Consider the following 19457-nt stretch of genomic DNA (forward strand, 5'->3'; position numbering starts at 1 on the left):
ATAGACAGAAAAGCTAGAATATTTACATAACAATTAAACACGGAAAGGGCTTTCACAATATTTTTCACCAATAAATCGCTTTAATCGATCTTAGAAGGATCGCAGTCGTTTGGTATTTCTATTGTGTAATTAAACTGCAAAGCTTTTCGTCTTCTTGACAAATATAATTTCGTTATTTGAAGAACATGTTTTTACTGCTAAAACGTGTGGACATTGTGGTTACGAGCTTTCTTCTGGCTGGATAGTGTGTAAATAGTTCACATCTTCCACGAAGCTCAGATACACATGTGAAAACCTGTCAGCACGCATCTACCGGGCAGTGACAATCATTGTTCATGGATTGAGCAGCGAATGAAATTTGAGAGAAAGATGCGCACGAACACGTCGTGTTAAACGGATGACGTGAGTCACGGGAAATGAGATGACGTGACAGGAGACAAAAACGTGCTGCTCGGATATCGTGTTTTTATCAGTGAGCTTTATAAACGTTAATTAGAACACGTTATATGGCAAGCGTCACTCCATATTGAGATTTCTTCATGGAACTTATTTTTGACTTTTACTAACGGGAGAGGGGTAGTGTATTAAATTTACTTCCGGTTGCCTGGCGGGACTTCATTGCGTGTAACAGCGCACGTTAAAATGAACCTTGATTACGTGTCAGCACATGATAAAATGAACCCCCAGGTTGTCAACATTTCGACTTTTTGATACACGTTTCCCTTTTTAAAAGTTCCGAAATTGTGTTTTGATGTGAATTTATTTATTAAACTATAAAAGGATTTCGTTTCTTTTCACATTAGGGGGGAGGGGTAGCATGTAAAATTACTTCCGTTCTACAACTTCCGTCCACACATTTTTTGCCCACGCGCTGGACGACAACCGCTTCCGTCCACATCTGATCCACTATAATACTCATTCTTTTAGAAAGAGCTAAAAAATAGATATTTGATACTAATTTTGCCACGTGCGCAGATCGTGCATTTCTAAAAAGAGAGTTGACGTAATTTTATTTTTGGTTCATTGTGCACGAACAGAAATGCGTGCAGGGTCGCGTGCGGGTGAACATCAGCTGCGTCACGTCACCAGCTAAAACCAACTCTGCTTCAAACGTACCAAAAAATTCCATTGAATATTTTATTTTTTAGATCGCTCTTTATACTTTCTCTTGGACGTAGACAGATTGGGGTCAGGGTCGAAGACATGTTGAGGGGTCTTAGAAAAGAAAAAAATGAAAATTTACATTTGATAAATTTTTGTAATAACGACGCGTGCGGGTCGTGCATTACTACAATTAAGAGAGTTGACGTAGCTTTATCTTTGGTTCATTGTAGACAGTTCCGAAATTGTGATTTCATCTAAATTTATTTATTACCCTATACAAGGATTTCATTTCTTTTCACATTTGCATCTGAGCTTTATTGAAGTTATTTTTGACGTTACTAAGGGGGGAAGGGTAGCATGTAAAATTACTTCCGTTCTACAACTTCCGTCCACACAATTTTGGTACACGCACACGCGTGCAAAACAACTTCCGTCAACATCTGTATGACTCTAATACCTCATTCTTGAGAATGAGCTAAACAGCAGGAATTACTAACTACACACCTAACCAAAGCGTGGCCACAATTAAACAAACTGATACTTAGTTTCTTGTCATAGATGATTAGTAGTAACACTTATAAATGAACATTTTCATAAGGGTTAATACCGATAAAACTTAAGTAGTAAGGTCTGCTTCATCGCCTGATAAAGACTTGCAGTAAACAGATAAAGTATTCGCGGGCTACACGTCCAGTGACTACACTGAGAGAAATAAAGATGGAATCCGCCAGAACTTCGAGTATCAATTGGACAAAATTATGTACCAAAATTATTTACACCTTATTGCAAGCCTTTGTGTTACTGCTTCAAATATCTTGTCCAAAGAAATCTTTTCTATCAACACCAAACATCGAAAACCAATTTCAAAGTTCCACTGAATTCCACTGAATCGCCTAAAGTCGATTATACAAAATGGTTAGACGTTAGATTTTGCCTATAACTTGCGGACTTTGAAATTCATTTTCTCGGACTCTGATAAGAAATTATTGTTGGTGTTATCGCGGATAATTTCTTACATCTTAACCATAGGTTTTAAATTATTTTGGTTCTCGATTTTTGTTCAACTTAAATAAATGTTTCTCGGCTTCTTGGCGGATTCCGTCTTAATACACTTTGTATCTTACTACAATAAACGACAACCACCATTTTTACGAAATTCATCAATGGATGGTTGGTATTGTAACCTACGCAACTAATTTACAAATATGGTAAGGTAAGGTAAAGTCTGTGTCCGAGCCAAGTGGCCCATACAGCCGGAGCTTATCCCAGTTTCCGTAGCATTAAGCGACTAGGAGTATTGCTACTCCCCCCTGGATGGGATGCTAGTCCATCGCAGGGTTACCCCCCAGCAGTAAATTCGCCGGTACCCATTTATACACATGGGTGGAGAGAGGCACTGTGAGAGGAAAGTGTCTTGCCCAAGAACACAACGCAGCGCCCCGGCCAGGCCTCGAACCCGGGCCGTTCGACTCGGAGTCGAGTGCGCTAACCATTAGGCCACCGCGCCTCCCACTAATTTACAAATATACTGAGATTAAATACCTTGTGTCGTATAATATTCAAAGCATTATACCTTTACGCCATTGCTTAATTTTATACTTTATAGATTGGTAAACACTGTATACGACATTTTTATCAAGCAGCAAGAGTACGACTAAAATCTCTGTTTGGAAAACAAGTAGGTGCCAGGATGGTCCACAGATAGAGTGCAAAGCCGAGCCAACAGGAAACAACTTTGACCCACACTGAACCCTTGGTCCTCTGAAAGTTTTCCAGATCACTACCCTGGGGACTGGAGAAAAAGAGCAATGTTAGCTGCGCGAGTTTATGTTTACTTAGTATTAATGACCTTATGCATTGGTAGAGCGGTTTTCACTTGAGTGTCGAAAGTAATTTGCGTTTGCTTTGGTTTTGCATTACCACGCTGAGTGATTGGTTTAAAAATCTCGCGCCACTTTCTCAGCCAATCAGAACAAAAACAAAAACCAATCGTGTCTCGCTCGTGTACGTTTTTCCGCGCTTCATGCCGACTTCATATATTTGCTTCGAGTTTTGATTGGTTCACTGGGTTGTCAGTGTCCTTTGTGTGAGTAATTAAAGCTAATTACTTTGCTCTTGGTTTTACGACACTCAATTGAAAACTGCTCTAATCCGCGTTTGCTTTGGTTTTGCATTACTACGCATAGTGATTGGTTTAAAAATCTCGCGCCACTTTCTCAGCCAATCAAAAGTAAAACCAAAACCAACTGTGCCTCGCTCGCGCACGTTTTCCCGCGCTTTGTGCCGGCTACATGTATTTGCTTCGAGTTTTGATTGGTTCACTGGATTGTCTGTGTCCTTTTTGATTGGCCAGAGTAATTGCTTTGGTTTTGGTTTTACGGCACTCAATCGAAAACTGCTCTAATGCAACGGCCAATACATTAAGGCCGGTTGATACTGGACGTAAGCACAAACACAAACACTTCTGCTTATAGCACGCGAGGATGTAACTTGTAACACTATTTTTACTGAAAGTGTACTTTTGTCCCCGCATGTTTCTAGAAAAAAATGTTTTCTGGTTTCTGCCTTTCCTTTCTGTTCTGAATAAGCTCACTATGTTGGTTTAAAACACATCTTCCATATTTTCATTGGCCCAACACACAAATAAACAGAAATTTTATACACATGTACATGTAATATTATTGGTCTGCAATGCATGTAGAGAGCCAGACAGTTATCAACAATGAAATCCAGATTTCTCAAACCGCCCAGCAATCGAATTAAATAACCAAAAGTAAGTTCCCTTGGATTTGCCTCACTACTGTAATTTTACCGCCGATTTCTAAGACTCCCGATATATCGAAACAAGAGAGAGACCCTGGGAACGAGGTTGGCAATATTCCTGAAACAAGATACAATACCATGTACACCACTCACCTGTTCCAGTTTGTGAGCATCATCATGATGTACAGCGAGGCAAGAAAATAAATAAAGTGAAAGAAGGAATAACTATACGCTACGCCTTCTTCTTCATCACTTATCACTTGCTGGCCTCCTTTCTCCTCGTCATCTGTGGGATAAAAACAAGAACTCGTGAGCATTTTGGTGCAAAGCGCGACATGTACACCACGGTGGTTAGCAGTGGTTACCACAAAAAAAATGTTAACACTGTTCTCATTTTGCTCACTTAAAAGGTGCTACACTATGGGTGGAGCATCTTAAAAAATGTGGCCTAATTTTTTCAAGTTAGTCATTTGGAATCTGTCTGAATATTTCTGAGACTTAAACATCATATTTCCTTTTCAGTTTATTATTTCCTTTACATTGTTTTTTCACTTTCAAGTATTATTTAGCAGTTTATTTCATTGATTTGAAGGCTATCTTGTTCTCTTACAAAAAAAAAAAAAAACGAATGAAAAACTTGAGCTGCCTGTGTTAAAACTAATTTAAGTAATCTTGAACTTATATTTCATTGTTAACTACCTATCTATAGATCTATTTTATATAATATTAGTATTTTATATCTTATATATTTGTATTTATGTTAGTGTCCCCAATTAGCTATCCTTAACTAAAGATAAAAGATAGTCTATGTTATAGAATATGCAAGGCCAACAGGACAAATATGACATTTTCTGTTGGCATAACACTGTAAAATTATTTAATATTTCAATTCGCTGTTTTCGCCGTTCCCATAATACATCTTGTTTCCCCCCAAAAATTTTTTGCATAAGCATTGTTTTCAATTTCTCTTGGGATTTACAATGACGTACAATCGTCCCAAGAGAAATTGAAAACAATGCTTATGCAAAAAAATTTTTTTTTGGGGGGGGAAACAAGATGTATTATGGGATCGCGAAAAAAAGCCAATAAGCAAAAATGTTGGGCCTACCTGTGCTGGAACTAGTACCCCCTGATGGTGCCAGTTTGTCAGCACTTCCAACTGTTCTCAAACTGCAAAAAATGAAACAGTAACTTATCATTGCCCAGACTTACAGTGAGAAAAAAAAAGGATCAGTTCCTTGCTAGAAGAATTACTGTTACTTACCTTGAGTAAATAACAAGAATAAACATAATGACAAGTCCAACAACTAAAGCAAGTGTCTCAGAGTTCTCAATTGTTCCTAATGAAGAGCCGCAAATTTCTTGAGTGGTGCTGTTGCCTCCTTGAGAGTTCACTAAAAAGGAAATCCAAGAGAGTTTGGAAACAGGACTTATTCTTGTTGTTATGTTATTCTAGAACCAAGTTTGGTCACTAAACAATTGCAGAGATCTGTATTACCAGGCTCATTTACAAATTGGCCAGCTGGCTTTTCTGCTCTGTGTTCCTTCAAAATTACCCCCAAGTTTTTGTTTGCAAGTGAAATTTTAGCCAGTGATAAGCTTCCTTTCAGCAATTGGTGAGACTAGCCATTACCTGCATGGCTTTTACCTAACACCCTTGTATTACATGTATTCAATCAGTAGTTGTATCTGCAATTTGCAGACTGAAAAGTTTTGACGAATTTCCAGTACCTTCATCCAGTGGTTCATTGGAAAGGGCAGACAAGGTCAGGTAACTTGCATACAAGGAAATTATAGATGACTGCAGCAGACCAGACTTGGGTTGGGCTGAGGGACAAAAATAACAGATCGATTATTAGATCTCAATAACATGACAGGGCTGCAAATAATTTTTTGAAAAGACATATATGTCCTACTAAGACACCATCTTGGTCGGACAAAACAAAATTGTGGTAAGACAGATTTTTAATCGTTTTGGTAAAATGATTTATGATCAAAAATATTCCGGATATTATGTCCCACCAATGGGATTTCATCGGACAGGAGCAAGTTATGGTCGGCCAATGTCCGATGTCCGACTGATATTTGCAGCCCTGCATGAGCATAAGCCCCAACCTACTCAAAACACTACTTGGAACATGAAGGTATATCTTTCTTTCCCCTACCATCATATTTAATGACGTTTTTGTTCAGAAATGCGCAAAAATCAAGTCAAGTTTTTGGGTTAGAAATTACCATTTCGTGTTTTTTTTTTTTTTCACTTTTCCTTTTTCTCCTTTTCTTATCTTTTTGCTACACATGTTGGCCTTTAATTCTAGAGAAAGCATAATCCTTACACAAAACTTTTTACCATGGAGCAGCAAGGGGTGGTTGACAGAAATTTTTCTTTGAGTTTTTCACTAAAAATTTTTTGGCGGTTTTGTGCATACTAACTGTAACAGGTTACATTAATGCAATCGCCGTGATCCAGGTATCATTGGAAAGAGCTCTTCCACCTGCAGAACTTGTCAATGAGTATAAGTGATCGCATGCCAACCTGGGGTTGTGTAAAGAGGCCCTAAGAATGTATTGATGGATATAATCACCTTCTTGAATCTTGGGAAGAATTGAAATCACAGAGATAACAACACACATGATCATGTTGAAGCTGATGATGAACTTGTTGAGATGACAGCCACTCGACTGCAAAATAAATAAATAACAAAAAAATAAGTAAGTTAAGTATCAAGTAAACTTGTCTTATAAATTATGATTATAGAAAAATGCATTTTTAATTCTCAAGAAAGGCCAACAATCAGTCAATGTATATTGTAGTATTATTTCCTTCAACTGAAACTCATAATTTAAGCCTCTCTTTTACTAACCTCTGTGAAAAAGACATAGGAAAGAATGAATCCGGTCAATGCCAAAGCATAAAACACAAACATAAAGAAAAACAACCCTGCAATAAGAAGCAGTTTTAATTAATTAGTTTACTGAAAAATTTCTGAATCATTTCTCTCATAACACTGTGTCCCAAGTATGACCAATGCCTGATTTCTCCTTATAATATCAATGACTGTCAACCAGACTGGTGATGAGAATTTAGATAATAATCAACTCAAAGAATTTGCAGACTGTCCTTCAAGGGGACAGGGTATTTTTAGGGGGGGGCATTATTTTTTCCTGTTAGGTTTTACGGGTGGTTATCAAAAATTTTTACCAATATGAAAGAAGATATAGGGGGGGGGGGGTGGCATAAAAAAATCCATAAACAGGTACCCATGATTAGAGAAGCTCAAAGATGATTTGTTGGATGATACTGCATGGCCAGATATAATGCAGTGGTTTGATAAAGATTTATTAAACCCCGGCATTTCTATCAAACCACTACCTACTTTATAGAGCGGTTTTCACTTGAGTGTCGAAAGTAATTTGCGTTTGCTTTGGTTTTGCATTACTACGCTTAGTGATTGGTTTAAAAATTTCGCGCCACTTTCTCGGCCAATCAGGAGTAAAACCACAACCAATCATGACTCGCTCGCGCACGTTTTCCCACGCTTCGTGCTGACTACATGTATTTGCTTCGAGTTTTGATTGGTTTACTCGATTGTCTGTGTCCTTTGTGATTGGCCAGAGTAATTGCTTTGGTTTTGGTTTTACGACACTCAATTGAAAACTGCTCTAACTGGATGTACAGCATGTGTAGCCCACATTAAAAGTGGCCATGATTGAATCCGTTGTACAACCTAAAAGTATTTAGTTAGAAAGCTAATAGCACACTGTGTGTGTATCGACATCAACACATTCTTTGTGTATTTTTATGTGAAATATTTACTGGAATGTATGATGCCTCAATATGGTGGCCGAGAACTGCCAATAAAAAAATCGTGGATTTGGAGGATTTTTTTTATTTTAATATATTTTTTTCATTTTGATTTGTAATTATTTTTCCTTTTTTTTAATTCGTTTTTATTTTCAATTTTAAATTAAAAACGAGTGAAAGTAAAATCAATTAAATTCAAATAAAAATCAAATAAAGTCAAAGTAAAATGAAATGAAATAAAAAAGTTAAGGCAAAGTATAGGTGAAACTGAAAAGAAATGAAAAACAAAACTAGTGGCAGCGCTCGGCCATACGAAAATTTTCATGAAGGACTGTCTCCACCAGTTTAACAATGACAATTAAGTTTGTCATGGCCATCCAAAGAATGGACCCAGTTGGGCCCCTGGTCGTGTCGTTTCCTTTTAACTCGTTCTCGACAACCTTTACCCAACTTAACGCAGCCAACGGCATTGAAATTTCGAAGTGACGAGGCCTCCTCTCAAGGTTAGGATTGTGGAAAATCGCGTCTCAAAAAGTCCAAGATTTCAGAGTTTTTCAAACCTTGCTGAACATATTGGGACATAGCTTCCTTTTGGATTATCATCATGGATCAACATTGCCATACGTGTCATACGGCCGTCCGCCATTCTGGAAGATTCAATCTCGCAAGGCACGCTGGTAGTGGCAGCGCTCGGCCATGCGAAAAATGATTTTCACTTTGCTTTGAAAATTAAATTAAATTTTGGTATGGCCGAGCGCTGCCACTAGTTTTGTTTTTCATTTCATTTCAGTTTCACCTTCACTTTGCCTTAACTTTTTTATTTCATTTCATTTTACTTTGATTTTATTTGATTTTTATTTGGATTTCAATTGATTTTACTTTCACTCGTTTTTAATTTAAAATTGAAAATAAAAACGAATTGAAAAAAAAGGAAAAATAATTACAAATCAAAATGAAAAAAAAATATATTAAAATAAAAAAAATCCTCCAAAACCACGATTTTTTTATTGGCAGTTCTCGGCCACCATAATAAACCAAATGGCCAAATTTAGCTGGTTTAAAAGACTGCAGCAGTAATTCTTGTTATTTATTATGCTTATCAGTTTGATCAATTTAAGTTTCTCTTTCTCAATTTTAAATAAAACAAAATTGTCATAATGTGGATAATTTTGAGACTAAAATTGTCTTGTTTTAAATTTCAGGGTTTTTGGGGTGGTGGTGGTGGAGGGGGGAGTCACGGTGGGATATGCAATGAGGGGGGCCAGGGAAAGAACACACCAAATAATAGGGGGGATTCCAAAAAATGCAAGGGAAAAAATCTAAAGCCCCCCCCCCACCCCCGGGCTCTACACAAATTACAGTATGAACCTTCCCTTATTATTATTTAGCAATGCTCATTATTCCCTCTATGACCTCTACGAGGCATCCCTGCTGGGAATCATGGTGGCAGCTGGATGGGTAGAGAAACTGATTGACAATCTCCTTAATTAACTAAAAAAGGGAATGAGAAGTACCCAACTTTTCTGAGCAAAGTTAGGGCCAAGTACTAGGCGACTTTTTTCAACAGCTGTGGGTGCTTATTGAAAGCACTGAGTGGTAGTTGTATCCTTGTCTTGGTAATGCTGAATACAAATTACTGTTTGTGTATTTCAGGTTGACAATGATGTGTGCATAACACTCTTTTTACACTCACCACAATACCAAGACTTGTTGCCCCCCTCTTCAGCATTTGATGTCCTAAAAGAATCAAATTTAATTATTTTTCACTCCACAGCAAAAGTCTTCCTCAACAAGTACAAACATTGAACTCAGCATAAACCAACAAACAGTGCACAGTACTGTACCAAATCTCATTCCAAGTGTGTGCAAAGTCAATCATCAGAATCAGCTGTATGAGAATGAACACGAAAGCACAGATGAACCCAATATACAACCACGCTGCAAAATACAAACAGAATACAATTTTTTTACGTGGCTCAAAGGCGCGCGCTACGATTTTTTGCTTGATGTCATTATTGCTAACGCGGGCAATTTGATTCACTTCGGAGGTCGTAAAAGCCAGATTTTGATCCAGATTTTTTCGAAAACCTACCGTACAACCTATGATGAAACTTTCACAATTAACGTTAAGGGGCGAACCATGTCCACAGCCAAAATTTTGAAAAAATCTGTAAGACAGATTTTGAGCTATTTTAAAAATCGGCAAAATATCACATTTTCCTATTTTGCGAAAAATCTGTCTTACAGATTTTTATATTATTTTGCACGAATGATAAATCAAAGCCAATTTCTTATTTCTGAAATTTTGAGTTAGAGTCGTACGAGTAGATTTTGAGAAAAACACCGTTTAAACTACTAGTGCCAGTCCCCTCTTAAGCACTGACAGCCATTAATTTAAGCTGTTTTTTAGCATTTTTTATTTTCCAAGTATCGCATTAGATGGTTTTAGGATGTAACAAACAGTGATAAGAAAAAGACAAAACTTTTCTGGAGACTGTACAAGAGAGTTAAAGGTTGGACTGATTTTCCCTCTCAAAACTGTATTAAGCCACCTTACATGTAAATGCAGAGTGATTGTTGGGACTGATCACAATTGTACTGACACCTGGGCCAGGTTGTTCAAAGCGTGCTAATCTAGGATTAGCGTGAATTTTGATTTCAGTTTTTTTTTATTTTTCAGTGAGGTTTTCTGTTTATAATTTCTGTCCTCCAGTTTTGACCTCGACTTATCTCAAACTCCACAAAACATGAACTCAAAATACTTTTAATTTATACAGTCAAGAGAAATTGAACCCAGTCAATCTACTTTTAATCCTTGGTTATTGTTAATCGGCTTTCGAACAACCCGGCCCTGAGAAAAAAATGTTATTACTGCTTTCTTCAATATCATGCAAACTTTAACTCTGAAGTTCAAATCCTAAAATATTAATTAACGATATGTATAAATTTATTTAATTTTTTGCTGCTGTCAGTCATAATAAATACATGTATGATGACAATCAATTCGGACCTTGAAAGAAGAAACAAAAAGATGGATTGAAGTCTACCAATCAGTGATGTGACCTATTGAAGTCATTAAAGTGAACTTCTGCTTCTGAGAGGTCTTTTAAGATGGTTAAACAAAAGCAAGCACTGATTGAACAGAGTTCATGTGTCATGGCAATTATTTTGCTGAAATATACATAATTACAGTTCTCTGAGACCACGTTGACTGTCCATAATTTTATGTGTCCATTATAGAGGTGTAATTGTAAGGGAAGGTTGAACTTACTGTACTTGACAATAGCAAACGTTTAGAAATTCTGAGCAAAAGAAGCCGACTCACCTACTCCAAATGACCCTCGGGGAATAAAGAAAGCGGCCACCCACAGTGCTACAAGGAGAAGAAACTTCAGGCCCCAAAACCTTTGAATATGCAAAACAAAACCAAGTAAATATAGCTGAATTCATAGCATTAATCAGCGCATTAATCATTTTAACCCAAAGTTAAAAGAATGCATCACTCTCTGATTAGCCATTCCGAGGTTGCGAAGGGAGCTGGGGCACGTTTTTAATTTTAAGCAATCTGACACCACTACATGAAAGAACCCGGTGAGATTGGTCATTTGACCAAGTCTGATGCTTTTAGGATGAACAAAGAGGAAGTTATGAGCCTTGAAACATGTTTAAAAATCCATACAAACGTCTCTTATTTTGAGACAGCGTCCCCCAAAACCATATTTTAAAACGCCTGTGTCGCACATGGAGGTTGGGTGCCAAGGAACCCGGGGGCTGGAGCTGCCGACCCCGAACCCAGGCAGCAAAAACACCCCGAAAGCCTGCCCTAGCCACAACCCAGCCACGAGCCCCGCCCGCCACACCCAGCCCCGTCCCAGCACCCGTCACACTGAATGAAATTCAGTGGAAGAAGAAGAAAAAAAAAAAAAAATATTACAAGTAAGCCACAACGCCTCGAGCACTAAACTCAGTGAAGCTACGCGACTCAGTGAAACTACTAGCACGTGCAACGGCGCACGCACAGGAACACGGCAGGCAACCGCTGACCACAAGAGCGCCGGAAGTCGCCCGCAGCGCTTGACACGAAGTAAACGCCAAGCAAAGGAAATAGCTAGCCCGCCAATGTACGCTAATAAACGCCACGCCACGCCAATGCCAGACAACTACAGAGCAGCCACAATAGCTCCTAGTCGCTAACTAAGTTAAATAATATATTTAACCTTGTTAAATAATATATTTAACCCCATTTAACTCTTAAATTTTTTATGATTTTTGTGATACTCTTTAAAATGGGTAAACATAGTGAATTCAAAATGGATCTTTGGCAAGATCACAAAATGGATTAAAATTTTAAAAAGTTTATATGGTTTTAGGGGACGCTGGCTCACAATAAGAGACGTTTGTATGGATTTTTAAACATGTTTCAAGGTCCATAACTTCGTTTCTGTTCATCCTGAAAGCATCAAACTTGGTCAAATGACCAATCTCACCGCGTTCTTCTAAGTGGTGGTGTCAGATTATCGATCACCTAAAATTTGAAACTCGTCCCAGTTCCCTGCGCAACCTTGGAACGGCCAATAGAATGGGTGCTTATGTGTGGATGTCAATAGTAAGCAAGTGCATGCCACAATCCCCTTCAACTAATATAACAATAACCTTATTATAGGATATTAACGATACATGTTATTAACGCGAATTTGAAAAATTTGCGTTAATTTTATTGACAGAATAGGATGTAAACACGTTTACTATTTAGGCATTTAACCAGAACTTTTCTTAAATTCACGTTAATTTTATTACGGTTAAATTTTGTTTGCGTTGTAAATAAAAATGCTTTGTTATATTCCTATAAGGTATATTTATTAAATATTACATGCGAAGCTGTCAATGGTCCCAAATGGGCAATGGGTCCAGACTGGAGAAAAAGACCTACGTTGCCAAACTTTACCTATCATGAGATTGCATTTATTTTTATTATTTTTTTTAAAAAACTTCACTATAAATAACATTGCAGCTAGAGCTGTACCCATTGTTCAGTCCTCCTCGACAGTCTTTGCTGGAGCTAACGCCAATGTTTAAAAGCATGAACAGAAAGAAGAAAGCTGCCATCCCAAAGCATATTCTGTACACTGCCAGGTATCCCACCAACAGATCACAATTTGTTCCTAAAGTGGCTGCCGTACAAGCCTCATCGAAGAATGGAACCTATTAAATGTCAAAGGTGAAACAAAGGAAAAATGTCTGGTTAGGTAGTGTAGTGTAAAGGAAACACTGTCAAAGCCAATCATACAACCCGGGGGGGAGGGGGGGCACTCCAATATATGAGCTATTAATATATGTATGCGCCACTGTGAAGGGTATGGTTTTCAAGGAGTTTAGTCTGGGATAGGGTATAGACGTGGGCGTGAGCGCAAGTACCGTAAAGTTCCGTGTATAAGCCGCACCCGTAGATAAGCCGCACCCCCGATTTGGAAGCTCAAATTTTGAAAAAAAAAATATACCGACCATAAATTTTGAAGTTCAAGTGAAGTTCTATTGGTAAACAATCAAGGGCACACAAGCACAGTTTCGAGACACTGACACGGTGGTTGTTGCAATGTTTATTATAAATTAAGTCTTACGAAAGCTAAATTTCACTTGTCATACCTCCTTTTTAGTTTGAGTTCACAATATCTTAAACTTGGATGCCCTCTTGATATCATTTTTTCGAGATTATCACTTCTAAACACTCCTGAAACACTTGTAATTCGTTCGAATCGTTCGCGAATGATGAATGCTTAGTAGCCAAGCTCTGAATTGTAGAGAGGAGTCTGAGCATTAAAAACAAACATGGCGGCATTTTCTGCGGAAGAAACCACGTTTTTATTTCAAGATTCTTGGAAACTGCTACCCGCAACAGGATAAAAACTTCATGCAGAATAAGAGTTTGTTAATCCAGCAGATGTATTTGCTGTGAAGGTCAATAAAAAACCGAAGCGGTCGGCCATTTGCCTTGTGAGTATTTGCGTTTATCTTGGTGCCTTTTCGCACGCGGCGGAAATACATGCTTCGAAGTGACTGGCAGGCTTACTGCAAACAGCTTTGCAGAGGAACTAAAAGGTAGTGAACAACAACAAAGTTTTCAGTTTGTTATATGTTTATTCAACGACGTCTTGAGAAGTTTTTTTATGAATATTAATTAGGCCTTTGAGAACTCCACCAGAGATGTTTCCGTAGATAAGCCGCACCCCCGATTTTTGACTTGAATTTAGAGGAAAAAGGTGCGGCTTATACACGGAACTTTACGGTAACGCACTTTGAGTTTTGGCCAAATTGAAAATTGTCACAAACAACTCCAAATTTCGCACGCAAGTTCGTTTACGTGTGCTTAACACTGATCTGTATTCAAATTCGCTGGGTCTAGCTTCGTTTTTTAGAAATTATGTATGCAAAAAAAAAAGGCATTTTGCAAGCTTATGTAATCCCAGTCAGCTAGCAGTCTGAGTTTTCCAACACATCGCGTGTACATCTTTCCCTGTAGGGTTTTCTAAGCATCTACGGAAGGCGAGAAACCATTTTACAAACATGTCTTCGATTCGCTGCGCATATTTTTCTTGTTGAGTTGAGTAGAGTAGGACTGGATACTGCATTGTGACGTAAGGTCACATGTTGGAGGCGGAAGAGTTTGAATTAAGCGAAATGGCGCCTGTGAAAGTAAAACGGAAAAGTTTATAGTTTTAGCTCGATTGCGGCTGCCAGGTGGTTGAAGGACATCATTAAGTCTGAATACCCGTAAGTTTACAGCATCGCTCGAAGAACTGAGTGATGTTTCTGCCTTTGTTTTGTACAACAGCGCTGTTTAGCGCTTTGGAAAAAACGTTGCAAACAAGGTAGTTTGAGCCTGGCCGCATAGAAGGCCTAAAACAAGAGGTTTCTTGCCGGGAACTTCGTCAATGCGAGTTTTACAGGGTCCGCTTGGGTTCTGCCGCGACAAAGTTGCCGAGAAGTGACCTGGTTTTAGACTTTAAAAAATTCTTTATAGGTTTGGGGGGGGGGGGGACCTCCCCTTGCAAAATTATTTTCTGTGCCTCATTAAATATTCATCAATCAATAAATCAATCAATCGATTCGTGCCTTAGTTTATCTTGTTTTCGCGGGATTTTGTAGATGTGTGATGATGTAAGGAGTGGAGATAGCAGTGAGAGCAAGCCGGCGGCACTTAACTGAAAGCAAAACTAGTATAATGTGACAACATGAGCAAACGTATTCAATCAACAAACAGTCTTTATTTCACTTTCACCTCGGCAAATTACAACAGCTAACGGTAACAGAGTAAAATAGTCTTGCCCGAAACAACAGAAACTAGCTAACCGCAAGCAGACTGCAGAAAAAGCTAGCTGCAAGCAAACTGGCGTGAAAGCTTACTGCATTAAAACCGCGATCTAAAGGTTGAGGCTGACTCTGATCCTAAACTTAACTTGAAACGGCTTAACCCTTTTTTGCGTTAGGGCTAGGCTTTTGCGTTAGGGCTAAGTCTGTAACCCTAATCTGAAACTCTAACCCCAACCCTACGGCCTTGGGGTTACCTTTGGAGTTAGGGCTAGGACTGTAACCCTAAAAATTTAGCTGACTTCATCGTCTTGAGAAACAAAAGGTTTCCTTTGTTTGTCGTTTGTAAAAGAAAAGTCAAAAGACACCGCGCCAGCAAAAACCTTGTCTTTTTGCATGTGTTATTTTTCGAAAACGAAGGAAAGACCAGCAAAATTAAATACAGAGCAGTGTTGAGCACACGTAAACGAACTTGCGTGCGAAATTTGGAGTTGTTTGTGACAATTTTCAATTTGGCCAAAACTCAAAGTGCGTTTCTTGCGCTCACGCCTTCAATTATGGTCTAGAATAGGGTATCATTTGCCGAGAAACTGATCAGTGGTATGAAGAATTAAGTACAGAATAGGAATAAGAACTCGGAAGAGAAAGAGGCTTCTGTAGACGTGAATAAAATCATTGTGACAATGTTTGTTGACAGATGGTTTTCCATTAAAAACACTTACACTGTAATATAGTGATGCAGTTTTAAAAAGAAGCAAGTCTGGGATAGGGTAGGGATTTTTGGTATCTATAGTCTTATATAGGGTTGCAAAACCAGCTGAAGATGGTCTGGTATAGGGTCAGGGTTTCAGAGTCCCAGCGGCACACCCCCACCCAAAAATAAACAGGGTGCCCCCTCCCCCCCCCCCCCGGGTCATACAAGCAATGGCAAACTACAAGTCATGCACCACTACCTTTAACACCTTTTGGCATTGTTGGACAGTTGCCTCCTGTCTTACAGACACCTTGCTATTATGGACACCCCATTATTACAGATAGCAGTTTAAGTCCAGGTGAATAAAAAATTTACAGTTATAGAAAATAACTCCCACTACTATGGACTTTCTCTACTGCAGCCAACATTTGAAATTGTAGTCCCGAGGTTGTCTGTTATAGTGGAAGTTGACTACATGTATATCATTTTTTATTTTGCACTTCAGTAGCCTAATAACTATTTCTTGAAATATCTTTATGTCCCTATCAGCTTTAGGATTCATGAACTGTAACTATGTAAAGTGCTGCAGGTACATGGGTAAACATACATGTATGGTCATCAAGTCAATGCTGTTGTTTAAGGCCAAATTTTCTTACAAAATGGAATTTCTGGAATTTCAGTGAATATGAATTAGCCGGGACTGGGGCTAGCCCAGTTGAAGTGTGCATTAGAGAGGACAACATGTATATAAGAGATGATTATCACGAGGGAAATTTATTTTGGTCATTTACTTTTCAGTATACACTGTAAATAATATTGTTCTACGTTGTTATACATGTACATGTAAATATAGTGAACTTAAGACCAGAATTGCTTTTTGAATACAACATGTAGCTTGAAAGCAGGGACCATGGAACATTTTTTCAATTGGGGCGCTGACTAGTGATATGAAGTGGGGGGCGGGGGGTCTTAGAGACTCCTCTCATAGTACCGGTAAGTATTTTTTTATTTATTCAGCTCGGCGGTTCCTGAAAAGAACACATACCTTTTCTACCATGGCATCTTGTATCCCTGTTGCTAACATCACACAAGAAACAATGGTTCCCAGCAGAAGAAAGACTGTATACATAATCCTGGTGGACGTGGAACTGTTACATGATGGACAGCATGCACAGCAACAGCTAGCAGCTGTGGAGCAGCAGCAACAAGCAAACTAAATGAAAAGTAGAATATATACATATAAAAAATTCTTGTAGAACATCATTTTATTCGATTAAGCACCCTGGGGACTTATTAAATTTTTGGACCTTGAAAGTGGGTGCTTATTCGAGGCTGGGTGCATAATTATTACATTTTCAGCAAGTACATGTAGTAGGCTATTAATTTTTTGCAACAAAACAATAAATAATAATAAAACGTGAAGATGTACCAAAGCAGAATTTTAACTGTTCATTGAATGTCTCTGTAAAATACTAAAAAAACTCGGTCTTTGGGGAAGTCTCTTAGTAGTACTTGGTCAATTTTAATCTCATTGTCAAGTAAAGAATTAATAATCAATACTCCTCTTGTGTATTTCTAATTTTTTTTTTTTTTTTTGGGGGGGGGGGTGGGGACATAGGCACTTAAACTTTATTAGTGGTTGGACACTTCATGGAAGCATGAAGTGACAAGGAATTTCTCTATACCCCTGGATGAGATGCTCTCAGAATTTTTGTTAGATCGGACTGATAATTTGCCACTACCCTCTGGATGGCTTAAGAGAAGCTAGCCTGTGTACAACCATTGAGGAAAGGGAGGGGCTCAAAACCAAAAGCAGCTAGAAAACAAATCAAAGCTTTTTGCTGTCTAGGTAGAAAAAAAATATATGGTGGTTTGCTGGATGGGCGACGCCCTATAATAGACCCCATATGCCCTGATAGTGGGAAATGCAACTGGTAGCTTAGCTGAAGTTTAGCACATAAAACTCCAGATCAAGTACTCTCACAGGCAGAGTGCACCTCTCAACCAAAGGTGAATAAATGTGTAGCAATGAATTACATGTAATGCTGTGGGTATCAATGAATAAACTAGCATCCCATCCAGGGGGAGTAGAAATACCATTAACCATAAGCTCCAGCGGCAGGGGAGACATCCCTGATATCTATTAATAGTACAATCTATTGTTTATTACAACAATAATTATAATTTATTAAAGGACAACATTTTATAACATACGTTTTAAAAATTATTAATCACATGCACACCTGCTAATTTTTAGTGTTGCGTCACCATGCATACAATGCAGCTATCTATCTACATCTATCTTTCGACACCGTCTTTCAATGTGCTGTTTGAAATGAGCCAATCAAAACCAATGCATACCATTGTTGGTTTTATGCAAATGACCCACAAGTTCAGAAGGTCATGCTAGTGGGCTGTGATTGGCGGATTTCAATCCCTGATGTTTGTTTAGCAGGTTGAAAGATGGACGTAACACTGAAAGCGGCACCCTGCAAGCAGAGCCTCTTACATGTATAACTTCCCTGTGGTTGAGATTTACAAAGTAGAAAGAGGCTCACAAAAATCATGTCATTTCTTTGAAGTCGCTGCAGCCCCAACGTTTGGGCTAGTCAGCCCGGATTAAACTGGTTTTCGCTGCATGGGCATGCATTATTTTTTGGAAAAACTGACGGTCAAGATGGAGCCCACAGTACGCTCTTGAAAGCACTTAAGCTGATGATTGCTCTCGCCATCAGCTACTGTTTGTGTGCGCATGCAGCTTGTGGATCATTTAAGATCTCGTTTTTTCACCAACCAAGAAGAAATTGCACGGTTTAAATCGCACATCTCTACCAAAAAATCACTAATACGACCAATTGCTTGACGTGTTTTTACTGAAGGAATTCAGACGCTCTTCAAAGAAAACAACTTGTAAAACAAACACTTTGTTCACGCTGTCATGTGCAATCCGTCTCGCCATTCCATGCGCGCATGCTTAGTAAGTGGTCCTCATACAAGCTAAATGTGCAAGCAACGTGTAAACCTCCTGCATGCTCAACAAAGATTTGACACGATTCTTGCAGAGCCCTTTCTTCTCAAGTATATCAGTGGAAAAGAGAGGGCTCTGCTCGCAGGGTGTGAAAGCGGGTGTGAGTCACATGTATAAACTTCTCAAATGCCTTTATTCATTCTCCTAGTTAGTAAATTGTAAAGAGTAGGACTAAAGGACGCTCAGAATTACGGTAAATCCAAATCTGCTAAAATACGTGATTCAGTAACCTGCCTCACAACAAAATTGCGCAGTGCAACTGCTTTGCTGACTTGAATTCCGCTGTTTTTTCGTGTGTTTCAAGTACAGGTGTGATGAATAAAAATAAGCTTACATGAACTTCAAACATTTACGCCTTGTATAATAATCTAAAGCTCAGTAAAACAAAAAGCTTCAAAAATAAATAAGCTTAACATACACTACAGAAACATTACAGCATCGACAAGAATACATCTTGAATGAATCCTCGAAATGTTGCAGCATTTGTTGACGCAATCAAGTCACCTGGGTTATCATATATAAAATAGAAGAGTTTTCCTTACCGATGCAGCCGTGCAGACAATAGAACCCATTTTCTGTAAAGCACAGACTCACTAAAATGAAGTATTCAAAACCACATAGTTCAGATCAACATCAATATACAACGTTCTGACAGTAAATCAAGCACAACACAACTTTTCCGCCTTTTGCACTTCCCGAACGAATAATTCGGCACTCCGATTATTCCCGATTGTCGTCCGACAAAACTCGAGCACACT

The 19457-nt window shown here is 38.5% G+C and overlaps 1 protein-coding gene across 1 annotated transcript; it reads right to left on the minus strand.

Moving 5' to 3' along the window:
• Positions 1 to 1116: 1116 nt before the first annotated feature.
• Positions 1117 to 19400, minus strand: LOC144656917 (putative serine incorporator). Its single transcript, XM_078517176.1, has 13 exons — positions 19242 to 19400; positions 16717 to 16884; positions 12696 to 12874; positions 10998 to 11077; positions 9517 to 9610; positions 9366 to 9409; positions 6732 to 6808; positions 6453 to 6549; positions 5599 to 5694; positions 5132 to 5261; positions 4976 to 5037; positions 4021 to 4153; positions 1117 to 2896 (listed from the first exon to the last, which is right to left on the minus strand). The coding sequence occupies exons 1-13, from the start codon at positions 19269 to 19271 to the stop codon at positions 2740 to 2742; spliced, it is 1347 nt and encodes a 448-aa protein (XP_078373302.1). The 5' UTR covers positions 19272 to 19400; the 3' UTR covers positions 1117 to 2739.
• Between the last annotated feature and the right edge of the window lie 57 nt (positions 19401 to 19457).

This window comes from Oculina patagonica, chromosome 1 (assembly GCF_052425735.1).
Source record: "Oculina patagonica isolate OP01 chromosome 1, crgOcupat, whole genome shotgun sequence".
Lineage (NCBI taxonomy): Eukaryota > Metazoa > Cnidaria > Anthozoa > Scleractinia > Oculinidae > Oculina > Oculina patagonica.

Coding starts and splice junctions, on each gene's coding strand:
- LOC144656917 (XM_078517176.1), bottom strand. CDS start 19,271: ATGGGTTCTATTGTCTGCACGGCTGCATCG. Junction 9,611..10,997: donor CCGAGGGTCATTTGGAGTAG/GTGAGTCGGCTT, acceptor TGTATTTTGCAG/CGTGGTTGTATATTGGGTTC. Junction 6,550..6,731: donor CCTATGTCTTTTTCACAGAG/GTTAGTAAAAGA, acceptor TTTATTTTGCAG/TCGAGTGGCTGTCATCTCAA.